Source organism: Gavialis gangeticus, unplaced genomic scaffold (genome assembly GCF_001723915.1).
Source record: "Gavialis gangeticus isolate Ggan-Ray unplaced genomic scaffold, GavGan_comp1, whole genome shotgun sequence".
NCBI lineage: Eukaryota > Metazoa > Chordata > Crocodylia > Gavialidae > Gavialis > Gavialis gangeticus.
In genome coordinates this window covers 74,494,405-74,510,628 of record NW_017729029.1, presented here as the reverse complement: position 1 = coordinate 74,510,628, position 16,224 = coordinate 74,494,405, and the positions used below count along the sequence as shown (strand labels likewise).

The 16,224-nt window shown below is 43.2% G+C and overlaps 1 protein-coding gene across 7 annotated transcripts in view; it reads left to right on the top strand.

The window, feature by feature from the left end:
- NEK1 (NIMA related kinase 1) overlaps window positions 1-16,224 on the top strand; it is a 94,126-nt gene that overhangs the window by 71,877 nt on the left and 6,025 nt on the right. For all 7 annotated transcript variants that reach the window (XM_019521765.1, XM_019521768.1, XM_019521766.1 and 4 more), the window contains 9 exons: window positions 637-702; window positions 792-1,020; window positions 3,479-3,631; window positions 4,838-5,011; window positions 5,982-6,105; window positions 6,340-6,443; window positions 7,478-7,695; window positions 10,628-10,782; window positions 15,292-15,503. In XM_019521765.1, coding sequence (XP_019377310.1) covers window positions 637-702; window positions 792-1,020; window positions 3,479-3,631; window positions 4,838-5,011; window positions 5,982-6,105; window positions 6,340-6,443; window positions 7,478-7,695; window positions 10,628-10,782; window positions 15,292-15,503 — 1,435 coding nt within the window. The remainder of the gene's footprint in view (window positions 1-636; window positions 703-791; window positions 1,021-3,478; window positions 3,632-4,837; window positions 5,012-5,981; window positions 6,106-6,339; window positions 6,444-7,477; window positions 7,696-10,627; window positions 10,783-15,291; window positions 15,504-16,224) is intronic.

Below are 16,224 nucleotides of genomic sequence, written 5' to 3'. Positions count from 1 at the left end.
TAGACAAACACTTGAATGGGATGATTTACACACAGATTATCCTTTAACACTGAACTAAATCACCTGCGGTCCCTTCCATCTTTCTTTTTGATGGTAAATCTTCTGATGCTGTTGATTTGTTTGTGCTGGAATATCAAGAAACTGCTGTTTCTGTTATTCTTATGATTTACTTAAAGCTCATTGTTCTCTATTTCCTCCTTTCATTTCCAGTGACATTTTTAGATTTACCCCCCTTTTTTCATTTTGCCTAGGAAATACCTTAAGTGTGTCCTTGTACTTTTCTCTTGTTTTTCAGGAGAGAACCTATTCCTTTGACCTATTCCTAACTTCAGACTAGGATGTCTGATCTGTAGAACAGTCCCAACTTTAACTTTCCTATCACACAATTCCTGTTCTGAACCTTTTTTATTTGCTTAATCTATTGATTTTTTTTGTTGTTGTTTTTAACTGTCAGTTTCTATTTAGTGAATGATACAAACATTTGTTCAGAAGTTTAAAATATTCATTGTACTGTTGTAAATGGAAAGATGTTAGAAAGGTTAATTCTTTCTTCTCCTAGTATGGGTTCTTAACACTCTGAGTGTATTTTTCTGACCTGTTATCCTGTGTTGTATTTTGTGCCCCCTGGATTTAAAGGATGAAAATGCAGCTTCTGTCCCAGAAACCTCTGAAGAAATAAAAAGGCCAGATAATGCCATCCAAGTAGGTTAAATTTTCAAATTTCTGTTCACTGGTCTATTCCTTTCCCTTCTGAGTGTCAAGTTTGTGGCATGTTTCTGGCTCTTTCTTAGAATAAGCGAGAAATACTGAGAAGACTGAATCAAAATCTTAAAGCCCAGGAGGATGCAAAAGTCAAAAAGGAGCCTCAAGACATCTGTGCAACAGAGGTGACTGAAGATAGTAAGGAACAGCATGAAGTAAAATATCCAGGGGATCGCAAGAAATGGAAACCAGAGGCAGCTGAGTTAGTGGTTCCTCTAGCAGAACTAACAATGGAAGAAACATTGTCTGGGACAGAGAGTAAGCACACTTTCTTGTTTGAAAGGTTTAGTCATCATTGTACCAATCTGCTATGCATAGTGTCAGAACAATAAGTGCTCTATAATTATAACTCTTCATTTTCTAAGCCAGGAACTGGCAACTTATGGCCTATGGCTGGCAAAGACAGTACATTGGCAACAATTTGGCATCAGGTTGGCACTGGTAGGGGGTGGGCAGGAGGGAAATAATCAGTGGCTGGGTCAGAAGTGGTGACTTTGAGCCTTTGGATCTAGCTCCATTAAAGCAATCTGCTGCTCCTGAAAGGTTGCTGACTGCTAGTCTAAACAGCAGTAAACACTGTCTTTGTAGTTAACACTGCTTTTTTGTCTGTGCTCTTTAAAACATTGTAGGTGGTTATGTTCTATTTTTGGAATTAATATACAAATCACGTGATTGAATATTCCTAGCAAGTCAGCTGTGAAGAGGTTAATTTAGGTTAAGGCTCTATAAAGTTATTTAGATATGCTCCCACTGCAAACATAGCTGCATTTACAAAAAGGAAAAGCATATATGGCATTTGAAGCTTAAAAGTAACACTTTAATAATTTCCCTTATTCTTTTTCACTTTTAACAGGGATTAAATGTCCTTGCTGAAAAAGAGAGAATCAGTGTGGCTGGTGTGTTGCTAAAATCTAACACAGTTAGTTTTAAAATGAGATGTTAATTCCATAGGAAACAAAAAGAATCTGCCGAGCAGAGTTAAATTTCCCAAACTTACAAAATGATTTTAGCACTGAAATTAACCCTTTTAAGTGCTTTTTTGTGAAAAATGATTGGGGATCCCACCAAGCATTCCTGAGGCTGGAAGCTGTCACCTGATGGGGCTCCCAGTTTTGGGGGTGCAGTTCGCTGCTGGGAGCTGTAGCCTAGCCACATGTTCAGTTAATGGTGTGATAAGAACAAGCCACAAAGTTATTACACATTTTATGTATAAACTTTGTGCTTACTCCTTTTTTATCACACCATTAATTGCATTAATGTGTGCCTGGGTAACAACTTAATCAGTGATTTACACTTAAGATGTGATTAACCAGTTAATGTGTACCAACGGCCTAAGGGCACATCTCCACATGCAGGGGCGTGCACTTGCAGCAGCAAAAATAGTAGCAGCATAGATTTTGCACCATTACTTTTTGCTGCCCTTGCATATGTCCTTTGGTGCAGGGCAGAATGCCCCGCTTGAGGCAAACTGCCCTCTCTTTAGTTCTGCCCCAGCTCCTCCAGCACACCTGGAGCTGGGAGAAGTGAAGGAGGGGAGATGCTCCTGGCTAGCAGAGCCAGAGCATCCAAAACATCTCTCTAGAGCACAGGTTGTCAATTGTGGGTACTTTGAAAGGTCCCAGAGTGTACATGGGGACAGAGTGCTGCCACCCTGCAGCACTGTCTCACAGGAGTAGGGCCTGGGTGGCATGAGAGCAGGGCCACACAGACACCACACTGCTGCTGCTTGCAACCCAGTGTTCTCTCTAAGGAGCAGCAGTCTATGAGTGCACCGCCTTGGTCCGACATGGCCTTGAAAAGGATGTGCGCAGCCACACTTTTTTAGTTGTGCTTGGCTGCGTGCGCACACATCTTAGAGGGAACCTTGTTGCCACCCCGCCCCCCCCCACTCCGCTCCACATCTGGCTGCTCACCCTCCCTCGGGGGAACACTTATTAAAAAGTGTGATGCTGGGGGTATACTTATTTACAAAGGTTGAAAGCCCCTGCTCTAGAGGACCAAGCCTCTGTGTCTGCTGGCATGCACTCCTGTGACTTGCTCCACACCACTTTTTCACAGCATTTTTTTGTTTGTTTTGTTTTTTGCTACCAGGATTTTCTGGCTGACAATTTTGCCCCTGTGCTGCAAAGTTGCAGCACAGAGCACATTTTAATATTCCAGGCGTGCAGTTTGTGGCATCACAAAGAAGTTTTCAGTGCCACTAACTCCACATGCCTGCACATCCATCTGGCCAGAATTAGCAAAAATGGACAACAAAGGAAGTTAGAAGGACAGGAAATATTTGCATTAACCCCATTCTTTCTCATCAGGTAGGTTGCTAGGGACACAAAGTAAGGTTCTAGTTGGTATGAAATCAAGATCAATACAAGCAGTGAGAATGAAACCACTGTTTTCTCTGTGGTTGATATGCAGTACTTCAGCTGTTGACAAAACAGCTTGTTCTCCTGAACTCTTTTTTCACAGTGGCTCTTGCTATTGAAGACAGGAAATTACAGTGGGAACTACTAAAACTAAGGCCCTAGAGTGAAATTCTTTAGAGTGTTGGATTTGCTGCAGGGATGAGGGAGTACCTTTTGTCATTTACTGTGTTGTAATGGTGAAAAAAACAAAAAGATAGGTAGTATATGCAGCTTGTATGATTTCTCTTCATCTTCGTTTTGTCAGAATATGAACGAAGTAAATGTTAAACATACTTCTTTTTCATGTTTCCCATCAGAGTGCACTGTGGGGGAGGCAATTAAACTAGATATTGGTGAGCACCACCGGAAGCACTGGGGCAAAAGTCCTACAGATTCAGTTTTGAAAGTACTGGGAGAAGCAGAGCTACAGCTTCAGACTGACGTAATGGAGGAAATAAGTATCACAAGTGGTAAGCAAGAATCGGTGGTTTTCTGAACTGCAAGGCTGCAAAATAGCTTTTCATAGACTGATATTTTGGAATTAGAGAAACATTTTTCCTTATACAGTACACCACATTTTGCCTCAACTTGTTTCTGAAAGAATATTTTTAGTTGGGCAAAACTTTCTTGTCTCCAGTTAATAATGAGGGATTAGAAATTTGACGAAGTAGAATAGTTTTCCAGTAAAGGACAAAAGAAGTAGAAATCAGTGTTTTAAAACAAGAATCCCAGTACACTGTTTTAAACCTTCGATTAAGTTATTTAACTGTTCTATCACTTCTTGATATCAACTTTTCTTAAGTCTTCCATTCCTGCTTGTTTTTGACCTGTTTCCAATGGGGTGAAACAGGTGTTTCACTCTTGCTTTTGTATCTTTCTGCTTTTGAGGTTGGAACATAGACATTATTAGGGATTTGGCAGGTCAACTGTTAATATTTTTCTTTTCCTCTTCTGAGAATCTGAGACCCTTCACTGTGATGTCCTAACAAAACGTACATCCAAGTTGTTGCACTTGAATTTTTTATTACATGTGTAATTTTATGCTTTAAAATTAAATGGACTGTTATCTTGTAAATGGTATTTTTCTATATTACAGTGATAAATGTCTAAAGCAAAAAACTTCATATTTTCAACTTGCAGTGTTATTGGGTTTACCCTTATCAAAATATCAGCAGTATTACTTAGCTGAGTAAGCATAACAGTCATATCTTAAATAGTCTAAATAAGCTTGAGTCAGTTTGCAGTTACGTCAACTTGGTTTTATTTTTTGTTTTAAATCAGGCATATGTGCAACCTTTCATGCATCAAACAGTTATACTCTTGTAGGTAAAAATAGAAGAATTCTTAGTGAAATTTGAAATCCAGCAACACACTGTGCACACTATCTGGTTATTAGTCCTAAACAAAGAAACTTAAAAGATACTAGAAAACTGCTTCAGTTATAGCAAGTATAATGAGTTAATTGTGTTAGAACAGGGTAAATGCGTCTTTTTGCTTAAAAAAGGGTGTTAAATGTGGTGGTTTCCCATGTATTAGTGTTAGTGCTTGCCTGTGTATGGAGACTTAGCTTTACAATTTGCTGTTTACCAGATTTGAAACTTGTGCCAAACCAGGTATAACTCTCTGAGGTGTTTTTTTTAAAACTGTACAGTAACTTTTGTGTTTTGAAACTGTAGAACTATCTGAAGAGGAAACTTATCAATCTTTAACAGTAAAAGAGCAAACTGCTTCTCCTATTGAAGATAAATCTTCAGAACCAGTTGTTGTCACTGAGTCTGAAAGGACAATACCTGAGGAATCGCAGACATCTGGAACTACCCAGATTTCATCCCTGCCTGCTGTGCTGGATGGTATGAGTTTTCATTGATACTAGTTAGGATTAAGGAATTAATAATAGTGTAACTCTTGGTTCCTTTTTAAAAAGAAGAATTTGCCAGAATTTTGATATGATTAATATATCATTTATAGGTTACAACTGGAATATGTTAAATGTCAAAACTGTTTGATTTGTTATGTTGTGTGACTGTCCATGGAACAAGGTGATGCCAAGCTTTTTCACCAAAGAGACATCTGCATATTTTCCACTTCTGAACGGGGAACATTGGTGCTGCTGAGTTTTCAGGAAACCAGTGCTCTTTGTGGCTGTGAGAATGAACAGTGGGTTCTATAAGGAGGCAGAGCTGCCGTCATAACGTCCTTCTATTAAACCCAGAGACTGCGTCCACACGAGCGTAGAGATTTGTTTCCCTGGGGACAAGAAGCAGCAGCATAACTTGTGCTGCTGCTACTTGTCCCTGGGAATACCTGTGCCACATGCTTTGGCACATAAGTTATCACGGGTGGGGCAAGGGAGGCTGGAGCCAGCAACCATGCTGGCCCCGGCAGCCTCACCTGAGTCCTGGGAGCCTCGGGGAGCTGCAGCTGGAGTGATCCTGTCACTTGGAGCCTAGCCAGCCACTGGAGTGTAGCTCTGGGCAGCCAGGCTCTGGTTTTGAATGGCGCACACTGCCCCTGCAGGCACTGCCCTGCTTTCTTCACATGGGTATTTTTTGACCCCAGAATCTCCCAGGGTCAAAAAAAAACCCTGTAGTGCTACCTTGCAGAGAACATGTGAATGTGCAGACAGGTCTGCAGACGGGTCTGCAGCGCCGCATATCTCAGGGTCATGCTCATCTTTCTTTGCTACATCCAGTTTTTAAAACTCCAAGGATGTAAATGTAACTATTTTAAGATGAGAGAACTTTCCTTGAAGCTTCTCTCTTTTTTTCCAAGGAATGGCCTTTACTTGATACTCTTCACTTGTGATTTTATTGAATTTAGAGCCTGATGATTTGGAAACAGAGTTGCTGGAAGAAATAGAAGGAAATAAAAACCACAAAAGTAAAGAATTTCCCATCACTGTTAATGATGTGTGGATTAAAGAAAAAGAAGTGAAGGACAATGGGTAATTATTTTTTTTTCTTTTTTTATTTAGTGCTGCCTGTAGTAGCGTTAGAATCGGTAACTATTTTTTCACTGATAACTAGATAGTTTACTTAAATATTATGTTTGGTTTTGGCTCCCCTGTTTGTCTTTGTCTTATTATAATTAATTTTGATGGGTGGTTAATTTTTCAGTAGATGCACATGTTAATTAGTTTGATGTGGTTTCTTTTTCTGACTGTGGTGTCCTGTCATAGGCCACAGAATGATTCTGCCTGTCAGCAGGAAAATGGCAGTGATGATACAGCTTCAGAGAAAGAAATGGTAGATGAAGTTCAGCCAAAGGATGAAGCTTCATTAGGTCAGTCAGTAGATCTTACTTTTTATTTATTTAATTAATTAGTAGCATTGATAGTAATTCCTTTTTCCTATAGGCTGCTTACAGGCATAACCCCCCTCCCCCACAAAAAGTGCTTTATTGTAAACTTGGTGTACCCCCACGCTGAGCCCAATGCACACCCAGAAAAGGCATTGCGTTAGTTGGACCAGGCTCACCCAATGTCTGTATTAATTTCATGCTTCAGCAGGGGGGTTTTGGTGCTTTTATCTAATAGCGCACTGCCTCTTCCAGTAAAGTGCTTCCCCCCTGCCCGGGTCAGAGCCAGCTGCTGATCAGCTAATCATTGGTTGGATCCTTACTGCACTTGGGCTTGAATGGTGGCTGCTGATGAGCTGATTGGCAGTAGTACCATTTGAGCCCCATGTTGTTCCCATGCTGCCAATCAGGGACCTCACTGGGGCCCATTTTCAAGCCCTGGTACAGTCCACTCTACCAGACATTCATTTTGAGGTACAGTGGAAACCATCCACAAAATTGTTATCCAGTATATGCAAAAATTGCTAAACTTACACATTTCAAAAATTGAATATTAATAGAGGAAAACTTTGCAGGTGAATACTATTTTGTATCTCCTTTTTATAGCATTTTGATGCATAAAGAGAGTAAGAAGCTGGAGTTGTTTCCTAACCAATATTTTTGACCACCTGTATTAAAACAGTCAAAATAAGTGAATCCACAGTATGGTAATTAGCTCGTATGTGTTTTTTAGTAAAATTGGGCTATAGGAATGGAACCCTGTCTACCATCGGCTTTGACCTAAATAAGTTGCACGAGGACAGTCACCAGGCCAGAGCCCAGGGTCAGCCCTTGGACTGGGCCACACACTGCCCCACCCCAGCCCCACATGCTCAGATTGGGTGTGCAGCTGTTCAGCTCGCCTGGCTCCACATGGGTCTGGAAAGTTTTAGATCCTTGGGGAGCCTGCAGGCTTAGAGGACTGGAGGGTTTCTTTAAATCTACATAGATCTATAACATTATTTCTCTTATCATGCCAGAAACTTGTCTTGATCACTCTATGCAACCTGAACCCTTTTTCCAGAGGGTGGCACAGCCCCACAGCAGACCAACAGCCTCACCAGTTTTGTCAGCTCAGTCTTCACTGGATGAGTCATTTCCACCTCGGTCACGCTCTGTATCACCAGCCAAAAGTAAAGGCAAAAGTTCATTGTTGATTGGGCTTTCTACTGGCTTATTTGATGCAAACAATCCAAAGGCAAGTACCTAAAGCTTATTTATATTGATAAACTAATGTTGTTATCTTGGGGCTTGTCTGTACGAGAACCTCTACATCATGTATTTTCTCACATACCACAGGGCCCCAAATAAGATATGCATCTTATTTTTTGGAAGGTAGAATGTAGAAAAATATTTTTCCCTGAGTCTTATGATACGGAGTAAGTCCTCCTAGAAACATAATCATAAAGGAAGTGTGACATCCCAGGAGACAGTCTGGGAGAGACAGTTCTGGTATAGCAGGACAGCAACAAGGGTAGGCCCCAGACCCTTCAAGGGAAGCAGCAAGACTGCTGCTTGTTTGTTAGAAGCAGCTATTTAAGTTCCTGGAAATAATGAAGGATTGCTTTCACACCACACACCTGATAAGATGCTACAGACTGCAGCAGCTTGCTTGTCTTGAGTCCGCTTAATGGCTCTTCAGCCAAAACCTACCTACCAACAGCTGTGAGAGAGTTAACACTGAACTCTTCCCCTGCTGCTTGCCTCTTCTGGGAGAAGTGGCAGACATTTTGGCAGATGTTTTAGCACAAAGTTTCCTTGCCTCTTTCTTCCATGCTTCTATTCCAGTGAAGTAAAATCTAAGACACACCCCAGTTTCAGAAACCTGATCGGGGGGAGGGGAGGAGAGAGGTGTGTATTGTATGCAAATAAATACAGTAGCTTTTTCAGCAGAGGTGCCTACGTAGTCAGCTCCCTTTGCCAGGTTGGTGTATTCTCACAGTACCTGGTTGCATTAAGAGAAACTGTGCAACATTATGGGTAGGCACCAGTGTCCTGTGCTACTGTACAGCATATTATTTTGTGTTAAATTTTTGCGAGGTATTTCAGACCCTAGTATTCCTTGCTGAAAATATTTGGAGTATGAGTCCAGTTTCCTCTGATTTGGGTTGCTCTGTTAATCTGGCAAGATGTCCATTATTCTGGCTATTAAAATTTCTATTCTGTTTGTCATTGAGCTTCTTTCAGTGCTGATTGTATTATGAGGATGCGACCTAGATTTTTTTTCTCCTGCCCTTTGCTGTGGCAGGCTTACTGAAAGATAAGTTCCATTGCCTGACATTGGAAGTTGTCCTTGTCACATCGCAGCATCTCCATCTCTTTTCCATTGTCTGTGTATTCACATTTGTTGCTTCAGGACTTCCATGGCAGTGGCTGAACTTCTGCTTCTCCCCACAAGCTGAGGAAGTCCAGGACTACTTTCCTGGATCAAGCAGCAACATAACCTTTAATTGGAGCCTTACCCAGAGCTAAGCCTGTGTGGTCACAAAGGTAGCAAAGAGGCATTCCCAAAATACAGCAGTATTTCATTTTAGGGCACTCTGACCCCTAGGTGTCACAGACGACCAAGTTCAGTTATTTTGGCCACTATTATGGGAACAATATCTTTCCAGGGCTTATTGCTGCATGATGCTGGCACTGCTGCAAGTACTTCAGCTTCTACACAGGTATTGCTCTGCTGTACTGTGCAGTAGGTCTTCTGGCACTTGGTTTACCTTCAGAAGTTTAGTCTGAAGGAATCAAAACTGGACATGAACACACTTAAGCCAATGCCAACAGCAAGCAAGTTCTAAGAGTAAAACTTTGCAGTGAAAATATCAAGGTGTAGGACCGGGGGTGCTCAACTTTTGACCTGTGAACTGAATGCAGCCCACGAAACCAGAATATTTGACCTGCTGGGCTCCCCTGGGGGGTCTGGAAATTTGGCAGTAAGGGAGTAGTGGCCATTAATACAGCCACGGCCCTCCCCCCACCCCACAGGCCAGGCCCAGCCCCGCTTTTTCCCACAGGGCTAGGTCACATTCCCTTCTCCCCAACAAGGCCTGACCATGCTCCCTTTTTCCCAGGGGCCTGGGTTGGTCTCAGGCCACACCCCCTTTCCCTCCATGGGACCAGGCCACACAGTGGGGCCAGGCTATACCACAGGGCTGGGTCAAGGCCCTTTTCTCCCCTGTGGGGCCAGGTTACATCCCTCCCGCCTTCTTGGGGCTGGGCGAAGCCCCCTTCCCCAACCTGTGGGGCCAGGCTGTTCCCTCCACCTACTTTCACATGGCTGGATGGTGGCTGCTGCCATGGCCCTAGCTGCTGGAACAGAGCCACTACATGGCCTGCTGTTGGACCAGCCACTGCCCATCCGGCCCACAGGGGGAAAAAGGTTGAGCACCATTGGTGTAGGATATTAAGTATACATTATAAGAAACCTAATTATCCTTACTAGAACCTTCTTGTGTAAATACTGAGTGGACAGCTAATCTGTGCTATGCTTTTATTTTTGTTGCCAATGAAATCAATGTGTTGGGTTTTTTTGTTCTTTTCCTATTGTTTACTACTAGAAAAACTGACTTGAATTCAGCTTTGTTACATCACTTGTCTTTTATTGTCCAAGCTGCACATACAATAATCCAAAGCACCATGAATAATTAAGTAGATATTTCTTTTCTTTTTTTTCAGTTGCCATTAAACAAGGTGTCTTTAGTAGCATACTAAAGAAATTAATTTTTAATGTATTTTTTTAAACTGACAGGAATATTTTTTTTAAATGTGTGCATGAGCACATGCACATTTAACAGTGCAGTTTTTTACCAATGTAACATTTTTATTATTAAAAAGATCTAGCAAAAAAATGAACAGATCCACATGATAAAAGAAACTGTACATCAGTTTACATATTTTTTCTGGGTTTCTTGTACCTTTTCAACATTAAAAAGGGAAAACATCCCTTTTACTTCTAAATTCTGAAACCATGAGATTTTCCATTAGAATATACTTCCTGTGTGTGGTTTTTGTTTTGAGATAAAGTGTCAAAATAGATTTTCATACTTTGCTTTAATTTTTAAATTTAGTTGTTCCATGTTTTGTTACTGAATCGTTATAAAAACCATCTTAACGTGAGGTGTTTGTGATCTTTATAGATGTTAAGAACGTGTTCACTCCCAGATCTTTCCAAATTGTACAAGGCAGTAGTTGATGTTCCAAGTATAGCAGATGTACAACATCAAGACAATCTTGAAATAGATGATATGGAAAATGAACATGTCAAAGAAGGACATTCTGATTCTGATGACCTGTAAGCATAAAACATTTACTCCAATATTGCAAAAATGTTTAGAATATTCTTTAGTTGGATATGAATAACCAAGTTACTGATATGGGTTTTTTCCTCTCCCATTGTAAAAAACAACAACAACAACAACAAAAAACAAACAAACGAACAACCCCCCCCCCCCAACCCTAAACCCACTAATCACTCCAACTGCTGCCATTCTCTTTACTCTCTCAGTTTATTAAATATACAACTGTTGTCTGGAAATCCTCTCCTCCAGTTCCATCTTAAATGCTCTTTAAAGCAGGGGCGGGCAATTATTTTCGGCGGAGAGCCGCTTGCCCAGTTTTGGCAGGCTGTCGAGGGCCACATGGGTAGCCCTGCCCCTTGACAGGTGCCCCACCCCCTGGTCACCATCTTGGGACCAATGTCCCAGGGCCAGCACCAGTGGGGCCCAGAGTGGGTGCAAGCCGGAAGGGGTCTTTGGAGCTGGGCTGGCCTGCACCAGCAGGGAGATGGGGGAGCTGATTTGGCTCCATAGAGTTCCCGCCAGCCGGGACCCTTTTCTCCTGCCATGCTGCTCTGGGCCCCACTGGCACTGGCCTCAGGACACTGGTGCGGGCCCTGTGCTCCCACTGGCTCCCCGCCCACTCACACCCAGTGCCCTTCAGCCCCTTGGTACAGATGGGGGGCAGCACACAGCCCCAACCCCCTGCTTGCCAGAAAGGAAGAAGCTGGTGCTGAGCGCAGAGAAAAGTGGCCCCTCGCCCACCCCATGGCCAGTGCTGCCTGCTGCAGGTGCTCACAGGCCGTGCAGGGCTGTCTGGAGCAGGCACAGGCAGCCTGCAGGTGGCTGCAGCACAGGGTGCTGGCCATGGGTCAGGCGAGGGGCCACTTTTCCCTGCATTCAGGACCAGCTTGTAACCTGCCACCCTACCAGCCTGGCAGTGGGGCCAGGTTACAAGGTGGTGCTGAGCACAGTGGGGAGGGAAAAGCAGCCCCTCCCTGAGCCATGCCCAGCGCCCTGTGCTGCAGGTACTCTCAGCCTGCCTGGGGCTGCCTGTGCCTGCTCCAGACAGCCCCATGCGGGCTGCGAGTGCCTGCAGCAGGGAGTGGTGGCCATGGGGTGGGCAAGGGGCCGCTTTTCTCCGGTCGGGAAGGAGCCCAGGGAAAAGCTGAGTGTCGGGGGGGGGGGGAGTGGCCCTCCCCTGCCCTGTGTGCCGTACTGCAGGGGCTTGCAGCCCACGTGGGCTGTCCAAAGCGGGCACAGGCAGCCCCATGTGGGCTGCAAGCAGCTGCAGCGTGGGACACCCAAGTGTGGGCTGGGGAAGAGCCGCTTCCCCCCGCCCCCCACCCCGCACTCCTTCCCTGCCCAGGGTCCCTCCCAGCCCAGAAACCCTGGCTGGGGGGCAGGGCGGGTGTCCCCTGCTTTTGTTGGAGCCTGCTGGGCTTCCCCTGGGTCCTACTGCCCTTGGTTCCTGCCACTTTTGACAGGAACCAAGGGCAGAGAAATATTAATTTTCTGCTTTTTCGTAGGGGCCCTGCGGGCCAGATAGAATGGCCTCACGGGCCGCATCCAGCCTGTGGGCTGTATTTTGACCAGCCCTGCTCTAAAGTGTATTCAATATCTTCTTCATGGAAACCACTATTGCCAAAATATCTAATGACCTCCTCTTCTGACTTAAGGTCAGATTCAGTTTTCCAGCCTCAGTATTTATTGACAAGTGTCCTGTAACATGTTGACCATGCTCTTGAAATGTCCTCTCCTTCTACCTGTCTTAATTGATTCTTCAGCATGTCCTTTGGAAACTTATCCTCCAAATTTCTGTGGGGGTTCTGTCAGGGTCTATCCTTTGGTCCCTGTTTTTTCCCTTGTATATCTTATCTTTAGATAATTTAATCTAGAAGTAGCAGTTCATTTTCTCTTCCTAATGGCTCACAGATCTATCTCTCAACTCCAGACCTGCATCCTTCTGTTCAAATTAAATCTTTGCTCCATTTCTGATATCTTTGTGGACGCTTAACAGTTAGTTCAAGTTCGGCATAGCCAAAGCAGAGCCCTTAAGTATTCTTTCTTCTTCCTACAACTAGGGCTCTCAAACAATTAAAAATTTTGATCGTGATTAGTTGTTCAGTTAAAAAAAAAAATAATAGTTGCAGTTAATCACAATTTAAATCATACAGCTCAAAACTCAAAATAATGCACAGAAAAATTCAATTATGCAGGTATGGTTGGGGTGGGTGTGGGGTGTGAGTGTGGTGGGCATTTGTGAAGGTGTGGGGGGCTGTATGTATATGTATATGTGTGGGGTGGGGGACAGTCCCGGTACACCCTGGCAGGATGCAGTGTACTGAGGGTCAGGGGTGAGGGGCAGCAGCAGGGCTAGAGAGGCTGTGGCTTGGGGTGAGGGACAGACACAGCTCCCTGCAGGTAAGTCTGTGGAGGAAAGGGATATGGGGGTGGGAAGGAGCACAGAGGGTGGGGGAAATCAGGGCCCCCATGGTGAGGGAGGGAGTGGGGCAGGGGCAACGGCTGGGGTGAATGGGACCAGGGGCTGGGGCAAGTCATGGGTCAGAGCCATGGGAGGTTCGTCTAGGGCATGGGGGTGCGGCTACCCACCGCTGCATGCCCCCTCAGGAGAGGCATGGAGGGTACATGCCCTCCAGATTTGTGTATGAGGCAGAGGTGGGCTGGGGTCTGAGCCCTGCTGCCTTTGCCCTGGGAGCCATGCACTGACCACGTCGCATATCCACTGCCCTACATTGTGTTGCACAGCTCCTGGGGCAAAGGTAGCAGGGCACTGCCATTTGCTACCCCACCGGGCAGCCCGGATGTGGTGGAGTAGAGCCTGGGTGTGGGCTCCAAAGCCACATGCGCAATTAATTTTTTTAACACGTTAATGCAAGAACCAACTAATGTGTTAATTGTGTGCATTAACTGCAATTTTAATTGACAGCCCTACCTACAACCCTTTCCACCTACTGCTTATCTCAACTATTGTGAGCACTACCACCATTCTGCCTATCCCCACATCGATATTTTGCTTTGTTTCTCATTATCGACATATCAGCTTGTGTTTCTAATTTGCCTGCAATGCCAGCCTCCATTGCCCAATTGCTGGAATTTTGTAACAAAAAAAAAGAAAGAAAGAAAAAAAAGGGCTGAGTATTGTCAAAAAATGTTTGTACTTTTTCCCTGACTTCTCACAGTTGAGACGAGCAGCACCCTATAAACATCATAAATGCCAACTCATTATTCTTTTTTTAAACCTTTCCTTTTGTCTTGAGTCTATCAAAAACAATTGACAATGATTAGGCTATTAGTGTGCTGAGACCACTCTCTATCATACTAACCACTGCTGTCCCACTGTGTATTTGTACTTCTCCATTTGGTGTTGTGTATCCACCTGTGGCCTTTGTCTACTTATGTTTGTTTTTACTTATGGGGGGATGACTTTCCAAAAAAGTGCCATCAGATGTTTTTAATGAAATTTCAGTTTCAAACAGATGTGATCAAAGAGGGAAGACATCAGAATATTTATCAAACAAGTCTTGTTACTTAAAAATGGTCTAATAAGTAACTGTTGTGAGCCACTCTTAACACCTTCCTTCTTCCACCCTCCCACCCCCCTTGTTCTTACAGTACATGCTGTATTTTCACAAGACGGAATGAGTTTTGACTAGTATATGGATAGCTAACAGTAGCCCGGAACCTGTGGACTAAATGTATAGGAGAGGCGCTTAGGTGATCCTCTTACCTCTGAGTTTTCCCATGGCTCTAGGAAACATTGGGTTATGGCACCAAGCTGCTCTGCCTCCTAAATAGGAGGCAACAGAACCACTTTAGTATGGTACTCTGTGAGAACTGATTAGCTTCATTGTGAGGTGCCCTGGGGGCTTGTGGGGATCAAAAAGAAGTTGAGAACCACACGGGGAAAGCATGATGCTTTTACTGTTTATTGAGCCATAAGCAGTATGCTATGGCTATTTATACTTAATGTGTGAATTGTCAGTATTATAGTGAAAGTTATCTCAAAATTAAGAAAACGTACATTTTTCTGCATGTCAGCTTCTTCCCTAGTGAGACATGGGTTGTTTGCACTTCTCTTCCTGAAAATACCCCATCCAAATCACACTTGCTGATTTGGGCTCGTAAGACTTGCTTTCCATTTTTACACCTGGTTAAATTACCTCCTGGTGCTCTGCTTTGTCCATTGCTACCCCAGTTTTGGAGCAGCTGTATATAGGACCTCTTTTTCCTTTCTCTTCCTTCTAGTTCCTCTAGAGCAGGGGTGGCTACCCTGCAGCATGTGTGTGGCATGTGGCAGAAAAATCAGGAACATGTCATTTGTACGTGTCTTATTCTAGATGCCATCTAAGTATAATTTTGGAATGTTCCCAACACTGAAGTTTAGGGAAAATGTATCCCTTTTATAAAAAATTTGCCACAATTCTGGTACAAATGTGGAAGATTTTATAAAACTGGCTTGTGGATGATGGGCTATAATGTTTTTATATTTTCTTTTATCTCAGTATGTTTGGAGAGGCAGATACAGACCTGCAAGAGCTTCGTGCCTCAATGGAGCAACTACTTAGGGAGCAGCCTAGTGAGGAATTCAGTGAGGAGGAAGAGTCTACTTTAAAAGCTAGAACTGCAGAACGCATACCAAATGGTACAGAACTGGATGATGAGGAAGACAATAACCCCAGCAGTGAAAGTGTACTTAATGAAGAATGGCAGTCAGGTAAAAGTAGTGACTATTTGTAATTTCCTTCCTGGGATGTTAGACATAAATGCAGAATAAACCAACGGTTAGTATAGGGTTTTAAATTTGCTTGTTTGTTTTTAATAGTAAGATTCTAGCTTATTTTATTGCAAAACTTGGGAATTCAAGCTGTGATTAAATCTGTTTTTCTTCTTACTGCAAGTAGTGCTGAAGGAAAACATTTTGGCATCTGAATAGTGGTTACAAACCACTATAGCTATACAGTCAGCTAGAACATATCTTTGGAAGGACTGAAGATCATACATCTGTGTATATTCTCTTTTTCAAGTTGCATTCACAATCCTGTCACATAAGAATGAATGGGAAATAGCAGATGGCTTGATTGGAGTAGTTAGAATTATACTGCATTCAAGCTTATAAAATGTATTTAATACACTCGGAAGAAGCAGCATGTTTTAACACTGCCCTTCCCAAAATAAGCTGCTGCTGTCAAACTAGAAATTCAAGTGAGTTAATTTCAGAAAATCGTATCACTGCTTTACTACTTTGAGGAATTGATACTAACAGCACAAAATGCTGCACTAAAATTCTAATGAAAGGAAAAAATAGTTCTGTTTAAGAAAAATAAGTAAATCCAAACTTGTATTTTTAGCAAAGAAACAGGGTAAATGAGGGAATTTAAGAAGTTCTAAATTATGGCAGGATTATAGCAGAATTACCTGTCTGTAAAAAAAAAAAA